This window comes from Petaurus breviceps, unplaced genomic scaffold (genome assembly GCF_028583685.1).
Source record: "Petaurus breviceps papuanus isolate PSGF00001 unplaced genomic scaffold, PetGlider_PUasm1.0 101, whole genome shotgun sequence".
Lineage (NCBI taxonomy): Eukaryota > Metazoa > Chordata > Mammalia > Diprotodontia > Petauridae > Petaurus > Petaurus breviceps.
The window spans coordinates 879,526-898,954 of NW_027185575.1; the positions used below are offsets into that span (position 1 = coordinate 879,526).

The 19,429-nt window shown below is 39.3% G+C and overlaps 1 protein-coding gene across 1 annotated transcript in view; it reads left to right on the forward strand.

Moving 5' to 3' along the window:
• LOC138157745 (acetoacetyl-CoA synthetase) overlaps window positions 1-19,429 on the forward strand; it is a 75,801-nt gene that overhangs the window by 13,190 nt on the left and 43,182 nt on the right. Inside the window, exons 4-6 of the mRNA XM_069083540.1 lie at window positions 551-664; window positions 8,549-8,646; window positions 16,260-16,374. Of these exons, the coding sequence (XP_068939641.1) occupies window positions 551-664; window positions 8,549-8,646; window positions 16,260-16,374 (327 nt within the window). The remainder of the gene's footprint in view (window positions 1-550; window positions 665-8,548; window positions 8,647-16,259; window positions 16,375-19,429) is intronic.

Below are 19,429 nucleotides of genomic sequence, written 5' to 3' on the forward strand. Positions count from 1 at the left end.
AGGAAAGGAGTATAGGCAAGGGAGGAGGGAAGGAAAGGAGGAAGGAAACAGATGAGCATTTATTAAGTTCCTCCAAAGTGCTAAGCATGGTGCTAAGCGCTTTGTTGAGAAGTGATTAACAGAAGATTTCCCTGATAACCAAGGAGAAGACTTGTATACCTCAGTTTAGGCAACTGTACTGATATACTTTAGTATCAATGCACATCAAAGATAAGTTGAGGGATAATTACTCATTTAAAAAGAATGTTTTATTTGTTCATGCTAAAGCATTTATTTCTGATTTCTCTTGAACTTCCTAAATACACATAAGCCTTTTGATAGACTAACATTTTCTTGTGGCTTATCTGAAACAGTTTTTATTTAAAATGAGGTTTTTCTTATTGTCTCAGAAGAACACTGATGGCTGAAGTCATATGATCTTAACCTGTGAAAAGCTAGGACAAAAAGTATGTTTCTCAGTACAGTTTGGAAATCTATCTTATAACTCTTTGGCAGATGCGGACTTCTCTCTGATTGTCCATAAATGATTAACCTCTTCTTCTCTTTTCAGGGGAAGGCAAAGAAGAAATTGTAAAGGTGACTTTTGGAGAGTTAAGGCAACGTGTGGCTTTGTACGCTGCTGCTATGAGGAAAATTGGAGTGAAAACAGGAGACAGGGTGGTTGGTAAGTGTCCCATGTGCCTTGTGGTCCAGGTGGGCCAGTACTGAGGATGAGATACACTGGGCCCAGAACAAGCTCTTACTAAACTGGCTTTCAGTCTTGGCAGAAATGTTATTGTTATGGAGAGGACAGTGTTACTGCGTTCTGCTTGGTCATTCTGTAGATCACTGAATAGTTGGCCTGGGTGAGACCTTAAAGGTCATCTGGCAGAGTCCTCTTGAGGACAGAGAAAATAAAAAGCATTTAGCACAATTCCCTGTACCTACTAAGGGTTTAAGAAATGCTTGTTCCCTCCTTCCTTTTCCTCCCTACCCCACCCCTCATCTTTCCTTCCTTCCTTCCTTCCTTCCTCCTCCCTCCTCCCTCCTCCCTCCTTCCCTTCCTTCCTTCCTCCCTTCCCTCATTCCTTGTTTTCTAAATAAATCCTCTTCCTTCCCCTTTCCTTATAATGGAGGTTAAGAAAGAAAAAAAATAACATACATTAGGCATATCTGATAGCATATAAAATTTTCCTTATCCATTTGCCCTTTACCCCTGCAGTGAAAGGATAGAGATATGTTTTCTCAACTCTTTTCCAGGGCCAAGCTCGGTCATTATAATTGTATAGCATCCAGTTTTATTTTATTGTTCTTTCCATTTATGTTGTATCATTGTGTAATATTATCATTGTGGATTTTGTTTTCCTGGTTTGGCTTACTTCAGTATACATCAATTCATAGAAGTCTTTGCATTCTTCTCTAAATTCTTCATAATCATTAATCTTTATTCAGTAATATTCCATTTCATTCACATACTTTATAATTCATTTATAAAATGTTACAGAGAAGACATGATTACTAATATAACCAAACATAATTTTGTAATGGTGAGTATATGTCTTTATATGCAATTACATTTTGCATTTTACTGTTTTATATAATGCATTGCTTTTATTTATTTTTATTTGTTTATGAACTGTTATATATGTATATGTGTGCTTTTGTATAATGTTATTCTCATATATATTTATTTTGGTAACATGTTTTATTGCTGTTTGCTTGTATTTTGCCTATATTGGTTGTCTTGAGTGAGAAAAATTTGTTTTGTATTGATCTGATATAAAGTTTGCTTATTATATCAAATATTTGCATACTCCCTCTTACCTAGGTGGCACAGTAGATAGAGTGCTGGGCATAGAGTCTGGGAGATCTGAGTGCACATTTATCCTCAGATGCTTAATAGCTCTGTGACTCTGGGCAAGTTTCTTAACCTCTGTTTGCTTGTTTCCTCCTCTATAATAATAGCACCTACTTTCCAGGGTTGTTGTGAGGCTCAAAAGAGATATTTCTGAAGTGCTTAGCACAGTGTCTGGTGCATTGTAGTACTATGTAAATGTTAGCTATTGTTATTATTAGTAATTATTTTTAACTTGTCAAGAACTGCAAATATTCATGGTGTGGAGAAGGATTGAAAGGTACTGTCCATGTAGCATGCAAACAATTTGGTTACTGAAAGGGGTAGAAAATAACTTTTATGGAAAGAAAAAGGATGAAATAAATTTGTAAAGAAATGTAGTTTCTTAGATAAAATGTGAGGGAGTATTAGATGGAGAACTTGCTTCTAGATGAATGTACTGAGAGGATGTGTTTGAGGGTAGAAAGACAGAGGCCAAAGAGCATTGTGGACTCTCAGCTTATTTACATTTGACTGTTTTTGGAGTTTTAAGGTTATAACTGACAAAGTTGTAAATCAAGTAGTTATGTGGAGAATATGGGAAGATTAATTTAGGATCATTACATTCTGACTTCCACCACTGAATAAAAAATGGATTTCTTTAGCTTAATGCAGAACGTTGACCATCTTCCTTACTTCCTTAGTTCAAGCCCATCTTTTCTCATCTCTGAAGCTGCTAGTACCTTTCCCTCTGAGATTACCTTTTATTTACCTTACATACGCTTTAAATGTATCTAAGTTCTTTGAGGGCAGGGACTGTTTTTGCTTTTTTTTGTTTTCTCGGTGCCTAACCTATAGTAACTCCTGAGAGTTCTTGTTGCCTGCCTGACCAACAAGACACTCGTGATTTGAGGCCTGGAAAGTGGAAAAGCTGGCTGTGAAGAGGTCAGAAGGAGAGTATGAAGATGGGAAAATCTAAGCTGCTTTGATGGGAACTTGCTGATTGGAGGAGAGACTATTGCTTTGCTGATTGGCTAAAAAAATGCTGGAGAAGTTGCTCATATCCTCTTTGGAAGAGAGTTGAATTCTATTGCTATTTGACTTTATTGGCCTTCAGTGTCCTCTACAGCGTGAGAGAGGAGAAACCTCAGAGGTACTCAGTTGTTCTCTTCTCTCTCTAGTTTGAAAGAGAAATTCAGAAGGGAAGACGAGATTTTGCTGTGAGAAAAGACTTGATTGGCTGAAAGCTGATTGGACTAGGTAGAATCCTGTTTATTGAAGAGTTGGTTGGATTTGTCTTGATTGCCTCCCTAGTTTTTCAGTTCTCAGGTATTGTTGTTTATTTGTTTCAGTCGTGTCCAATTCTTTGTGACCCCATTTGCAGTTTTCTTGGCAGAGATACTGGAGTGGTTTGCCATTTTCTTCTGCTCATTTTACAGATGAGGAAACTGAGGCAGAGAGAGTTAAGTGACTTGCCCAGGCTCATACAGCTTGTAAGTGTCTGAGGCTGGATTTAAATTCAAATTTTCTTGACTCCAGATCTGGTGCTCTACTCACTGTGCCACCTAGCTGCCCTGGTATTCCCTTACATATAGCATGACAGTTTCTCAGCATCCTGTTAAAAGTAATTGTGAAGGGGTGGCTAGATGGCACGGTGAATAGAGCACCAGCCCTGGAATCAGGAGGACCTGAGTTCAAATCCGGCCTCAGAGAAAAACTAGCCATGTAATCTTGGGCAAGTCACTTAATCCCAGTTGCCCTCCAAAAAGCAAAAAAAAAAAAGTAATTGTGAGTTAAAACAACTTGTCACTTCTTTATCAGCTTGAGAGCAGAAGAGAAGTGATTTTGCCTAGTTGGAGAGAAGTTAGGACCAGACAGGAAATAGTTAATGGAGTGGCTTCATGTGGTGTGGATTGTTCTTGGAGGGACTAAAGAAGTCAAAGCCTAAAGTCTAATTGTGAGGTTCTCCAAGAAGTGTTTCCTCATCATGTGCCCCCCTTCTCTGTTTCTGTAATTATGTGCCCGCTCTCCCGCATGGACGCTGTGTATTGGTAGAATAGTTCAACACAGGTTTATGGGTGAACTCTGATTACACTTGTTCACTTGCCATACATATATTGAGCAACAGTTGTTTTGATTATTTGTCTTTTTGCTTTATCATTAAGTATATGTTTTGTTTAAGATTAATGGTGTCATTGGTGACCGAGTTTGTGTAAATGGGAAAAACACACCAATGGGGACTTGGGAGTTATGGTGCCGAGTAGGAGGAGTGTATCTGCCCCCCTCCATTATGGGATCCTAGGATCCTAGATCCTGAGAGAGTTTCAGTTGGAGTAATGTGGCATACCCTTGTCTGAGAATCCCAGACCTACTGGTATAAGGTCAAGTTGGGGTGAACAAACTCGGTTATAGAGAGTGAGAGCAGATTCTATGCCATGCCCAGGTGCTTGTGATGTGGGAGGTCATTTGGAATTGATTGGTGGTGCTATTTACATTTCAAGGGACTCATGGAAGAGATTGGCTTTCTTGGATTGTCACAGGAATCCAACTAAAAAAGAATTTTGAAATTTTTTTGAGCAGGTAATTTTTTTGGCGTGTTTTCCTTTTACAAATCAGACTATTTTTTCCTCCAGACTGTTTTCTATGATATAATTTTGATATTTTGGATATTAACTATTAATTTCTGTTGATTTATTATACCTGTTATTTAGTGTGGAAGTTGACATGAACCATCCAGACGTAACGTGTCTGAAGCACTGGTGCTTTAGCAGTGTAGACAGAGACATAGAAAGACTCTTAGTTAAGGGAGCAGCACATGTCCTAAGAGCTAAAAAGAAAGATATTGAGGCTGTTTTATAAGAGGATATTGAAAATGCAAGAAGTGGAATACTAAGAAGCATGAGAAAGGTAGTATCCTATTTGTTTTCTGTAAATTACCTGAAAATGTAGGCCCTTCTGAAATTCCTAGCAAGACAGGGATTCCAGAGAGTCTGATCTTAATTAGAGATAAATTATTGTTATTAAACCTTAATTTTTATATTAAGTTAATTTGTATTAATATTATATCAAATATTTTTATCTGGTGATATATCATTATAATTAACTTGGAAGAAAAAGCCATTTCAAATGCGAGAAACAGAGATGTCAATAGGTTTTCCCACTCTGGAGAGTAAAATATAATATCACAGCGAAGCCTCAGGTCCAAGCTAGGACTTTTTTTCAGGGCAGGAGCCGTGCCCCCCTGAGGAATGTCACAGAGCATTTGGGTTACCTTATCATTGTCAGTTCTAAGAGTGGTGACAAATAGATGTGCATGGTTTCCGCAACAGATTGCCTTTCTTCAAGTTTCATTTCATGCTTAGCTTTTTAAAAACCAGCTTTTCTAATGGAATTACTAAATAGACTCTTCTTAGTTTTTACATCTAGTTTTAGACTACAGCCATGCCCTCAGAGAATCTGAGTTAGAAGGGTCCTTAGGGGGTGATCTGGCACAAGTCTTACCTGAAGAGCAATCCCTTTACAACATTCCTGACTAGTGATCATTTATTCTCTGCTTGATGACCTCTAATTGCCGGGAACCTGTTATTTCCTCAGGTGTCCTGCTCTACTTTCTGTCAGTTCTAATCATAAGGGAATCATACCCCGTAGCTTTCCAACTTTCTTTCTTAGGTCTACTGTCTGGGCCCAGGTTTGTACAAATCCAGTTTTTCTTCTATAAGACCACACCACAGTCTGGCTTGTTTGATTTCTGGTTAAGCCTCCTCACTTCCTTGTACAATATAGTCTCCAGTATCCTTCCTCCACATATGCCCTTCTTAAAATGTGGCACTACCAACTGAAGTTTCAATCAGATTGTCAGAAAATGTTAGAAGCAAAGCAAGATTATAAACAAAGTACATCAAGTATGTAATTGTCTGTATTGCAAAAGCATATTTCAACTCATAAAAGTATTCAACTAAGAAAAGTCCCCTTCTCTTATTATTATTCTTCATTAGTAAGTTAATCTTTTTGTTCTAGGCAGACCCAGAAAGCAAGGAAATAAGACTAGGTCTTTATTAACTCTGGGGTTCTGTGGTTCCGAACTTTCCTAGGTAGAGAAATATAAGGTTGATGTTAGGATCTACTGCTTGTCCAAGGGCCAGTGAAGATAGAGAATATCTGAAATTATAATTTGTGAAATTAAATTTCATTCACTTTTGGGTACATTTTTATGCAAAGTGGGAGTGTCTTGTTTTCATGGACAGTTTTTCAAGATTATGTACTTCCATCTTCCCAGATGAATTCAAGATCTGTAAATTCCTTGAAGGAGCTTGTTTGGTTAGCTGTAAGAAAGTGTGCACATAGAAAATTCAGTAAATATAAAAATGCTTGATTGTTTTCCTGCCATCTATCCTTGGGAGATTGAGGTTTCTTTATGTTTGACTTTCACTCCTTATAATACTAGAGAAAAATGAGGAACCATTTTGGAGATTGGGAGGAAAGTCCTGGGGCCTGGTCCTTTTACATGTTGATTTTTTTTGTGTGTGTATATCAAGAAACCATTTTATATATAATTTGTGTTAGGAAAGATGGAAGGAAAAAGTTTATCTGTGAGAAGTAAGAATTTCCAAATTTAACAGGTAACAAGGAAGTAAGTTGACTGTCTAGTACATAGTAGGTATTTAAGGAATATGTCTTGTTTTATTGATTGTTGATTTTTGGAAGAAAACTGGAGAATTGGGCCATTTCCCAGAGCAGTTCAGTTTATTTCAGGCCCTTAAATCCTACTTTCTTAGGTCCATTCTGGTTAGTATCTTTTATGATGAAGACCCTGGTTTTCATGGAGCATTGCTAGGCTAGAAGCAACTTAAAGGTGAGTATGTTTGCAGTCACTATATTTAATTTATCTGTTTCAGGACTTAAAAAAACAGCCCAGGAGGTAAAGTTAGTATTATGGTGACAAGACAGGAGGACTGAACTGGGTGGTCAGGAGATCTTGGTTTTAAAGCCACCTTTGCCACTGACTCACTATGTGCTAATCACTTCTAGAATCCAGTTTACTTTTCTTTAAAGCAAGTAAATTAGACTAGATCTTTGCCAACTCTGGGCTTCTGTGAGTCTGAACTTTTCCTATCCTTAAAAAAACAAAGAAAGAAGGAAAAAAAAGAAAAATTTCTTTTTAGCCTTTCACATGGTCTGGGTTACATCTTTCTACCTTGCTCATGGAGAATTCTTATGTTAAGTTAAACATAGTCTAGCTTTACTGTTTGTATTCCTTGGCTCCGTTATAAATATGATCTTTTAGAACTGCATGTTTTGGGGGAGGGGGAAGCTTTACAAGGAATGAATGATTCCTTGTGTTGAGAAGTTTGCTTTATTTTACTCCCTTCCCTGAACAGGGAAACAGAAGATTTAACTAAAAAATTCAAAGGATATTATTTATTCTGTTTATCAGTGAAATAGTAGGAAACAGTTTGGGAAAACTTGTTCCAGGAAATCTTGCTTAGGTCAGTCATATAATCTATTCATAAGGAAGAATAGACTTCTGCCATTTTTTAGTCATTAAGAAGCCAGGTAGATCTTAAAAGACCTTCCCTGGACTAAGTACTGAATAAGTGTCTTGAGTAGTTACTTGCTCCTTTGAGCTAAGTCTTAACAGTGGATTTTCACATTGGAAAAATGTGAATTTGTGGCTTGGTCCTAATTCATTTTCAACCAATGGGTTCTTTTTGAGAGGTTAATAGGAGGCATGTTAGTACTTTGTTTTTCCGTGAAGATGTATACAATGAAATATGGCAGTAAAAAATATAGGTGACTTCATTGATTTGGAAATGGTTTAACAAATTGTGGCATATGAATGTAATGGAATAGTCCTATACCATGAGAAACAGCAGTTATGAAGAAGGTCTATAGGAGTTGATGTAAAGTGAAATAAGCAGAACTAGGGAAATGATGTACATAATGATTACTCAATGTAAATAGAAGAATAATAAGAGGAAACTAGACACTTTATAATGACCAAGCTTTGGTTGGTTTAGTGAAATTTTTTTTTCATCCTTATTATAAAAGATAGTTTGCTGGGGAGGGGGCAGGTGGGCTATATTTAGAAATGAACATGATGTAAAAACAAAAGGCATCAATAACTTTTAAAAATAATGATTCAACTGGCATTGAAAAGCAGCCTAGTTTATCTCCAAGAACACCATTGTTTTATTGATTTGTATTCACTCTGGTTCTGACTGTGGAAATAGCATCTGAAATGATTCCTTGACTCTGTTTGGCCATAGCTCCCCATCTGTGGCCACTTAGCATGCCTGTTTGCCAGGAAACACAGAGGACCTTCCTTGCTCATGCTAAGCAGGTACTCATGCTTGTTAAATGAATGAATGAACAAATTCAGTCAGAATTTTCTTTAGTGCCTCTGTGTGCCTCCTCTGCATTACCTAGTAGTTATTAAGCACCTGCATTAGTGTGGGAAACACAATACCCTTGATTTGCTTCTGACCTTTGTTTTCTATAGAGTGAGCAATACTTGGGGGGGTGACATGACCACTTTTTAATTCCCGGACCCAGTCACACCTGTGCTTCTGGGTAAATTACTCTGAATAAGAACAATAAGATCTTTTCACCTCTGGCCTAAGAAATACCTGAGCCAGGACAGCAGAGCATGGGAAAGTAGCCAAGGAAATGCTCTCATGAAGCAGAGGTTGCTTCAATGTGTTCTGTACTCATGTATCCTGTGTTTCTTTGTTTTAGGTTATTTACCAAACAGTGTTTATGCGGTGGAAGCAATGTTGGCTGCAGCAAGCATTGGGGCCATTTGGAGTTCCACATCTCCAGACTTTGGAGTGAATGTAAGCAACTTTTAGTGTTTTCTTGTGGCAAGGTCTTGCCTGCACTAGGGAGACTGCTGCTCATTTTAACCATGTGCCTGTACTGACATCTTGTGGCCATCGAAAGGGAAATAGCTTTAAGTCAATGTAATTTATCTCAAGTTGATTATTTTTTCAGTTCCTTACAGGGAAGGGATCTAAAAATTTTGTTGTGGGCGGGGGCTGGGACTCTTTGTGCTTGCTCCTGGGTGTAATGACTGAGCTGTAGCTGGTTTGGCCGTAGAAGGGCCACAGTAGGTTTTTACTTGTCTTATTATTGGTTTTAGAATAGCTGAAGAGAACAAGTTAGAAAGATTTTTATTTTCTCTTCTCCTCTTTTAAAAATATTTATTTTAAGCATTCTTTTCTTTTTAAATTGTGAGTTCTCAATTCTCTCTCCCACCCATTGAAAAGGCAAGCAATATGATATCAAGTATACATGTGAAATCATGCAAAAATAGTTCCATATAAGCCATATTTTTTAAAAAGCAAGAAAAATAAAGAAAGTGAGAAAATTATTCTTCAGTTTTTGCCCAGAATTCATTAGTTCTCTCTCTGGGGCTGGATAGCATTTTTTTTTTTTTATCATGAGTCCTTTGGAATTGTATTGGATCATTACATTGATCAGAATAACCAAGTCTTTCATAGCTGGTCATCATACAACATTGCTGTTACTATGCACAGTGATTTCCTGGTTCTTTTCACATCACTGTATCTGTTCATATAGGTCCTGTCATGTTTTTCTGAAACTGCCCCCCCTTGTCATTTCCCACAGCACAATAGTACTCCATCACAATCATATACTGTAACTTACTTAACCGTTCTCCAGCTGATGAGCATCCCTTTGGTTTCCAGTTCTTTGGAAAAGAAAAGAGCTACTATAAATATTTTTGTACATAGAAATCTTTTTCCTTTTTCTTTGATCTCTTTGGGATATAGACCTAGTAGTGATATTGCTGGGTCAAAGGATATGCACAATTTTACAGCCCTTTGGGCCTAGTTCCACATTGCCTTTAGAGTGTTTGACCAGTTCACTACTCCACCAATAGTTTATTAGTGTGCCCATTTTTCCCTAATCTCCTCCAGCTTTTGTCATTTCTGATAGGTGTTAGTTGGTACCTCAGAGTTCTTTTAATTTGCCTTCCTCTAATCAGCAGTGCTCTAGAGCATTTTTATTATGCCCTTCTTTATCTTATCCCCTTCTTCTATTTCCCTCTAAGTTATATTTCTCCATATATTGTATTTCTATATGCAACTGTGTGTATACATTCTTCCGTCTTTGAACCAATTCTAATGAAAGTGAGATCCAAGCATTGCCTGTTGCTGCCCCATTTTCTTCTCCACTGTGAAAGCTTTTCCTTGTATTCTTTTATGTGAGATAGTTTTCTCCATTCTTCCTCTTCCTTCACCCTTCTACTCTATTTTTCTCACTCCATCTTTTTTTAGAGATTGTTCTCCCATAATTGACACCTGTATCTTCTATATAAGCTCCTTTTAACTGGCCTAATAATGATAAAGTTCTCAGGAGTTAAATGTATCATCTTCCCATATAGGAATGTAAACAGTTTAACTTTATTGAGACCTTTATGATTAATCTTTCCTGTTTATCTTTTCACACTTCTCTTGAGTCTTATATTTGAAAGTCAGATTTTCTGTTCAGCTCTGGTCTTTTCATCAAGAATGCTTGAAAGTCCTCTGTTTCATTGAATATCCATTTTTCCCCCTGAAGTATTATACTCAGTTTTGCTGGGTATATAATTCTTGGTCTTAATCCTAGCTCCTCTGACCTCTGGGATATCATATTCCAAGCTCGTGGATCCCTTAATGTAGAAACTGCTAGATCTTGTGTTATCCTGATTATATTTCCACAATACTAAAATTGTTTTTTTCTGACTGCTTGCAATATTTTCTCCTTGACGTGGGAACCCTGGAATTTGGCTGCAATATTCCTAGGAGTTTTCCTTTTGGGATCTCTTTCAAGAGGTGATTGGTAGATTCTTCCAATTTCTGTTTTACCCTCTGGTTCTAGAATATCAGGCAGTTTTTCTTGATAATTTCTTGAAAGGTGATGTCTAGGCTCTTTTTTTGATCTTGGCTTTCATATCCAATAATTTTAAAGTTATCTTTCCTAGATCTATTTTCCAGGTCAGTGGTTTTTCCAGTGAGATATTTCATATTGTCTTCTATTTTTTTCGTTTTGTTTTACTCTTTCTTGATTTCTCATAAAGTCATTAGCTTCTAGTTGGTCCATTCTAATTTTTAAGGAATTAAGTGAGCTTTTGGACATTTTTTTCCATTTGACTGATTCTTCATTTTAAGGCATTCTTCTCCTTGACTTTTTGGACTTTTTTTTTTTACCCTTAGTCTGTTTTTTAAGGTGTTATTTTTTCAATTTTTTTGCGGGTCTCCTTTAGCAAGCTGTTGACTCATTTTTCATGATTTCTTTTTGCATAATTTTTCTTTCCAATTTTTCCTCTTCCTGCCCTACTTGATTTTCAGAATCCTTTTTGAGCTCTTCCATGACCTGAGACCAATTCCTGTTTTTCTTGGAGGCTTTGACTTTGTTGTCTTCTTCTGAGTGTGTTCTGATATACCTTGTCACCATAGTAACTTTTTATAGTCAGTCTTGTTCTGTTGTTTGCTTATTTTCCCAGCCTGTTACTTGACTTTTAACTCTTTATTAAAGTAGGGCTCTGCTTTCAGGGTGGAGGGCACACTGTCCCAAGCTTTAGGAATTTTGTGCTGCTCTTTTCAGAGGTACTTCCAGGGGCCTGGAAGTTTTCCAGTTTTCCAAGGTTGTATGATCTAAGGAGAAGTGTTTACTCTCTTCCTGACACGTCTTCTGGTCTGTGAGTGACCACAAGCACTCTTTTCTGTCCTGGAACTGTGAAGAGGGTCCCCCCTCCACTGTGACGTCAAGCTCTGCTAGTGCTTTTTCTCACCCTGGGACTGCCACCCACGACTGTGACCCAGATCCGAGTATGGGCAAAGCAGCAGAGCCCTGCCTCAGTGCTAGCAAAAAGATCCCTGTAATCTTCTGACCAGTCGTTCAGCTCCCTTACAAGTCTGTGGGCTGAAAGCTCTGGAAGTAACTGCTGCTGCTGATTCACTTGCTCCCGAGGCCTGTTCCTGGTTTTCTGGGCTGTGTTGGTGCTGAACTGTGTTCCCCTCTCCTCCAGGTGTGATAGGCCTTTCCTGCTGACTTTCTAAGTTGTCTTTGGTGTCTGTTGGCTGAGAGGCCTGGAGACTGCCCCCGCTGCCCCTGATTCAGGCGCCGAGGCCTGCACCGGGTTTGCTGCGCTGGCGTGGTTTGCTGTGCTGGTGTGGTTTGCTGCGCTGGTGTGGACTGCACTAGACTGCACTCCTCTTTTACCCTGATAGAACAGATTTTTTCTGTTGATCTTCCGACTTGTCTTGGGCTGGAAATTTGTTTCACTGTCTTTTTGCAGGTTCTACTCTTCTAGAATTTGTTTAGAGTCATTTTTAAAAAGGTATTGGGGGGTTTGGGGGAAGAGCTCAGGCGAGTCCCTTTCTTTACTCTGCCACCTTGGCTTTGTTCCTGAAGGTAGAGCCTCTTAAAGAGTCTCTGCTGTGTCTGGAGACAGTAAGCAGGTGTAGACTATCGCTTTTATGTCCAGTCCTTATTCTTCTTTCATCTCCATCCCTTTCATTCACGGTTCTCAGATCTGCTGGATTGGGGGCTGCCCTGGCTGGACTGTGGCTCCTCTTTTAAAAGGTTTTTAGGTGTGCTGTTCTCCTGAAGTGCACTAGGTGGCAGCACAGCTTACTGCATGCCCAGCTGTATTTCAGGGCAAGGGCAGCCTGATGAAGACGTAGTTGAGCTTGCAGTGGTCATTCTGTTTCATCAGAATTTCCTCATTAGTCAGAAAATGTCAGCGATGAGCACCTTCTTCCCAAGGTGATTTGTTCCTTCGTCTGGGGAAAGAACTTTGATTTTGCTCGCATGAACCTGTGTTTGGCTTTTCTTAGAGACCATTACTTTTACTGTCCAACTCTATTAACTCTTTATTTTTATATCCTTCTCGGTCAAGTTTTACCGTAGGTGACTCTTTCTTCTTAACCCTCATCTAGTCAAAGCATAGGCAGTTGGGAATTCACCACAGATTTTGACATTGTTACAGCTTCACTAAGATTCTTATTCTTAACTCATAAGTCTGCTGAATTATTCCAAGAAATGGGGAGAAGGAGAGGTCATTCATTTGGTCTCACAGAGAAGTACCCATAGGTAGGTAGGACAGGGCACATTAAGAACCCTCTCCATGTGTGGGTAATGAGGGCTGTAGAATGATTACTCCCTTTCTCATTCTCTTTCTTCTGTAGGGAGACCAGGATTACTCTTGAGCTGTCAGGGATATCATTCCAAGGGTCCCACCCAGCTCTCCAGTGACCCCAGTAAAGAAAAGACTGCTTCTGCTCATGTGTCCGAGTGGGAGCAAGATACACTGAGGGGGTCTAGTGGGGGGAGAGGCAAAGCATTGGCAGCTCTTCCTTCTCAGACAGGCCTGACATACTTTGGGAAGTGAGGGGTGTGCAGTAGGAAATGGAGAAGTCATTGAAGGACTTTCCTCACGCACCTCCCCCCCTTTGTTCAAGTTGCTTGGTGCAAACTGCTTGGCATTTATTTGGTATTGATCTCCCTGGGCATGTCTTGTTTTCCCCCAGTAGAAGAATCAAAGCTCCTGGAAGGCAGAGACAGTTTTTATTTTGTGTTTGTGTAGGAGCACCTAGGAGCACTTAAATAAATGCCTATAAAGTTGTGTGAGAAGCCATCTGTGTGACAATCATGGGATAGGTAACAAGGTTGGAAGAAGTGACAGGGATTCCTTAAGTCATTTAGTTACTAAAATATTCTGATCTGCCTTCCCTGGTTATAGTCCATGGTGGAGTAGAACCAAGAGGAAACATGGAAGCAGGTGATATGGGGCACAGATCCTTGGATGGATTATTGGTTAGGAAGGAAGACCTTTCAGGACACCCCCTATCAAGCCAGCCCCCATTGGTGCAAAATCTGAGAGCCATGAGTGAAAGGGATGGAGATGAGACCAAACATAAGGACTAGGTGTAAAACCTGAGGGGGGGGTGGGGTGTTGAAGCACATGCTGGTGAGGGGGGAGGGGGGAGCTGGAAGAAGGGAGGAGCTGCCTGACTACTGGGATTCCCTCTTGGCTGTTTTCCTGGCTCTTGTGCTTGGAAACTTCTCATTCCCGTTCCAAATATTTGATGGCAAACTTCTGAGTGTTAGGTAATTGAGGAAAAAATGCACATTTCTATGTCTGTCCTCATTCAAAAGCATTTTAAAACAAATATTGATATGAGTTCCACTCAAGTGCTATTATTGGACCTCCTCGTGCTGTGGAGGATCCCTAGTTTTTAGAGGCTAGGCTTGTGGACTGTAAGCTCTGGCAGGCTCTGGACAGGCTTCAAGTAGGGATGCACGTGTGCTGGATTGTTGTTGTCATATGAGGCCCAACCCTCCTGGGTGTGGAGAGTCTCATCTCCAGTTTGGCTGTACGTTGACACGTTTTTTGGACATGGCAACTCTAGAAGACCATTCCTAAGCTCAGTGTAGTGGGGTGACAGTCTTCATTGGTTCTGCAGTCTTCACACTGACAGGGTCATAAATGGTGTGTGCTGCCATGCTAGGTGTGTACGTAGGCCAGTGAGACTGAACGAATACCTTTTTGTGACATGCCCACACACCTTGACTTAGCATGATTTGGATTTAAACTGCTACCAGGCACTTTTCTGGTCAGACCCTGCTGTGCTTCTCAGGAGCTAGGGATGGTCGAACCAGGACCATCATTTCAAGAAACATTTGTTAAACCTCCTATATTCTCAAGGCACATAGGTCTGAGGTGCATTGGAAGGTGTTAGGTGTATTGAGAGAGAAACAGCAGTTTGAATACAGTTCTAGCCTTTGAAGAAAAAATTTTGTTGAGATTTCTGCCTGTTTTGGTCCAAAAGGTTGTATCTGCTGATGATGTTCTAATAGTCTCCTTTCTCATGCTTTTTGCAATTCAGGAAAATCATTCTATCTGCTTAGCATGTGGAGCACAGCAAAACTCGATAAAGATGTAATCACTGTATTAGGGGGAAATCATAGACAAGGGAGAACAGAGAAAATACCTGTTTTTGTAGCGAATTATGGGAGTGAGCTTTTTGACTCTGGCAGATTACAGTGTTTAATGCTTAAGTAATTGAACTCAAGTGATAAAAGCTTCCTTCTTCCAGCATACTTTTAATAAATTTTTTGTTTCTTGCTGTTGGATGCGCTGTTTGAATAGGAGTAGAATGCACTTTGCAGAAATTTATTAAAACACAGAAAGATTTACTTTTGAAATAGACCATCTCTGGAAACCATATTTCATCTTGTGGTAGCACGTGGCAAATGAACACTAGAGTTTGATCTAAGAAGACCTTTTACTTAGTAGCATACTTATTCTACTCTAGCAAATAAAGGGATTCCATGTTCATGTAAATGAGCTCAGGAACAGCCATACACAGATGGTCTGTCTGTCTTTTATTGGGTATCCCTTGCATTCTCAGTTCTGTGTTGAGTATTCTGGGGGACACCACCAAATGGGAGGTATGGCCCCTGCCCTCCAGGAGCTTATCATATATGGTGGAAGAGATCAGACCACCAGAGGAAAAATCCTCCTCATTCTCCATGGCCCAGAACCAGCGGGGCTGCCTCTGACTTATGAAGCATTTACTGATTTCTTATCTTAGCCTTATTAGAAATACTGTCCTTCAGTTCAGTTTAGTTCAGCAAACATGCCATATGCTGGGTGTTCAGTTTTTTTTTTAAGCAATTGGGGTTAAGTAACTTGCTCAAGGTTACACGGCCAGGTGTTTCTGGGTGGGTGCTAAGTGTTGGAGCCCAGATTCGATCCCCAGGTCGTCCTGACACTGGAGCCGGTGCTCTTACTCGCTGTGCTACCTGGCCGCCCCCATTGGTTTATTTTTAAAAATGGTTTCCTCCATATTTCTCTACTTTTTGGGTTTCTCCTTTTCCTTTATTCTTTTGTACCAGTCTGTGGTTTCATCCATGCAGGAACCTGGGTGGGAAACTCTTTTTACCCAATGCAGATCTGCAACTTTCTGATTTCAGAGAGTTGCCTGGGGCACTGAGAAATCCAATGACTTGCCTTGCCCTGGGTGTTACCAAGACAGGACTTGAACCCAGGACTTCCTGATTCTGAGGCCAGTACTCTGTGTGCTATGCCAATCTATCTTGCAACCAGCTTTCATAATTACTGCTTTATGTTACTCCTTAGCATTCACTTCTTATTTATTTAGTGGTTTCTGTGTTTTTTGTCTTCAAATCTAAATAGATTTGAATCTTCAAATCTAGATTCTTTTTATAAGATCTTTGGATTTTTATGTATTCATTTTTGGTGAAGCCTTGTTCATACCTTAAGTCATCGTATCCTAGTTCCCTTTGTGTTGTGTGGATATGCAGGAATACTGATTGTAGCAGATCTAGTTCTCCTCCTCCTAAAATCCTAAAATCAGTGACTATGGCTTTTTCCCTTTCAAATGATTAATGGTGTCTTTTTTCTTTCCCATCTCAGGGTGTACTGGACAGATTTTCCCAAATTCAGCCGAAACTTATCTTCTCTGTAGAAGCTGTTGTATATAATGGCAAAGAACATAACCACATGGAAAAGCTGCACCGGGTTGTTAAAGGTATCTGGTTTTCTTGGCTGTGAACTCGTAGATTGAAGTATTTCAGGGCTAATTTGAGTGGGCTTGAGGGAGCAGTGGGGGTTTTCTGTCACTTCCCAAAAGTCATGGAAGAGATGGGGTGGTGTACGATTGATTAAATTATGTTATATTTTTAAAAATGGCAGCAGAGTGTCTTGTCTGTTATAACAGAAATCATAGAATTTCAAAGTTGAAGGGACCTTCTAGTACGTTTTATACTTCCAAAAGAAGCCTTTCTAAAACATATCTGACAAGGAGTCATCTAGCTTTTGCTTGAAGATTCCCATGAGCAGCGAACGGACTACCTCCTGGGGTAGCTTGGTCTACTTTTTAGATGCTTCTGTTTGTTAGGAAGTTTTTCCTTACATCAAACACAATTTGACTCATTGTAGCTTCCACTCATTGCTTCTCATATTCCCCAATGGGATCAAATAAGTTTAATCCATGTTCCAAATGATAGCCCTTGAATATTTGAAGATAGTTGCCAGGACCCCACTAAGTCTTCTCTTCTCCAGACTAAACATCTCCATTTCTTTCAGTTTGTCCTCATATATCAAGAACTTGAGGCCCTTCACCATCTTGATTGCCTTCCTCTGGATGCTTGTCAATTCCTTACTAGAATGTGGAGGTCATAACCATATAGAATGCTTCAGATATTGCCTGACAAAGGCAGAGTACAGTGGGACTGTCATCTCCTTATTCCTGCAAGTTTGTTTGCCTCTTAATAAAACTCAAGAAGTTGTATAGTGACTGACCTGAACTCAGGTCTTCCTGACTCCAAATTCTGCCTCAGACACTTACTAAGTCATTCAGCCATGTTCTGCCTCAGTTTTCCCTGTGGCAAAAAGGGGATAATAATAACAACATCTACCTTCCAGTGTTTTGAGGCTCAAATGGAATAACATGTAAAGTATTTTACAAACCTTAAAGCACTTATGTAAATGCTAGCTGCTGCTGCTACTACTACTACTGCCACTGCCATTACTGCTATTACTGTTGCTGCTGTCATCATCATCATCATCATTTATTATTATGGTTTTTTTACTTCCCTGTTATACGGTTCACTCACTGGAAATTTGTAGTTCCCTGGAAACTTCAGATTTTTTCCAGACTAACTTCCTGTCTAACCTACTCTCTTCATCTGATACTTACTGAATCCCTTTGTTGAACCCAAGTGTCAGGCCTTAGGTTTATCCTCTATTACATGCCATCTGACTCGATCTATCCCAGTAGATGGATAGTCTAGGATTATCTTTGGGGTCCTGATGTGGCCATCTCTCTCTTATATTCCCTTTCAGCGTAAGGTCAATTGTATATTCAGCAACGATGCCATTAATACCTTTATCCAAGTTGTTGATACAAATGTTAAACAGCTTAAGACTGAGCAAGATCCATGGGGCCCTTGGAAAATGCCTTCCACGCTCTCCCAGAACCATTCATGATGATTCACTGGGTCTGCCCATCTGGCTGGTTCTGAACCCATCTTTTCTTTTCTAGTTCATGTGTTCATGTTCAGGCTTTACCACGGAATAGCAGGAGAGATTGTCAAGTGCTTTGCTGAAATGTAGGTAAACTATAGAGACAACATCCCCTTGCTCTCGGGGCTTAGTAACCTCATCAGAAAGGATGAGTGGTATGACTTGTTCTTCATGAAGTCAGCCTGGCACATTTTTGTAGCTGCTTAAATCTCTTACAAATGCTTTCTAGAAGTTTTCCAGCAATTGAAGTCTAGCTTATAGTTTGTAGCTTCCATTCTCTTTACCTTTTAAAACATTTGTACAACTTTGCTCCTTTTCATTCCTGTGGATCCTCTCTTATTCTCCATGATTTTTCATACATTATTGCTAGTGGCAGTACTTTCATTATTTGAGGATATGGTTCAGCTGGGCAATTGACTTAATTTCATCAGTGGTACCTAGGTAAGCCTTATTTACTTCCTTACTTACATTGGTTATCAGCTCTCTGTTTAGCCATTTTTATTCTCTCTGTTCAGGTCCAGAGATTCATTTTCTTGGTTGAGGAAGAAGCAGGCTATTAATTTAGCAGTTCTGCTTTCTCTCTTTAGTCAGTTAACATCGTCTCATCCATCTCAAACAGTGGTCCTTATCCTTTTTTGATCTACCTCTTTTCTCCTATATAGATTTATATTAAAAATGGTTATATTTTATTTTTTCCAATTACATGTAATAACAATTTTTAACATTAATTTTTAAAAATTTGAGTTCTAAATTCTCTCCTTCCCCTTCCCCTCCCCTTGAAGGCAAGCAGTTTGATCTAGATTATACATGTGAGGTCATGCAAAGCATGTTTCCATATTGGCCATGTTGCAAAAGAAAACACAGACCAAAAAACCCCCAAGAAAAATAAAGTAAAAAAAAGTATGCTTCAGCCTACACTCAGACCATCAGTTCTTTCTCTGGAGGTGGATAGCATTTTTCATCATGAGTCCTTTGGAATTGTCTCGGATCATTGTATTGCTGCGAATAGCTAGGTCATTTACAGTTAATCATTGTACAATATTCAATATAGCTTTAAAACCCCTTTTCTTACCTTTTCTCACAAACATTAGCTTTTCTCCCTCACAGTAATTCTTACAGAATTCTGCTGTGCTTTTGTATTCATCTTCTGATACTTGCTCTGGCTTCCCTCTTCTTTTAAAAATCTAAGCTAGTGGTTACTTTTCTGTTGCTTTAGGCAACTCCCCTTTTTCCTTCACATCAGGGTTCTTTCTCTTTGGGTCTTCAGAATTTCTTCCTTTGGCTCTTCTGGTCTTCCCATCCCTCTTAGACTGGCGTCTACAGTGTAATTTTAGTTGCTGGAATCTTATCAATCTTTTCTTAATCCTTTGAAGTCTGTTCTCCCAGAATCTAGGGGATATGTTACACTCTGCTTGACTTTTTTCTATTTTGCTGGCATAGATTATAAGAGAAAACAGGTTTCTCCCCCTTGGAACATACAGGTTTTGACCATGTCTACTAGAAGTAATTCTTTTTTTTTTTTTTTTGGAGGGCAGTTGGGGTTAAGTGACTTGCCCAAG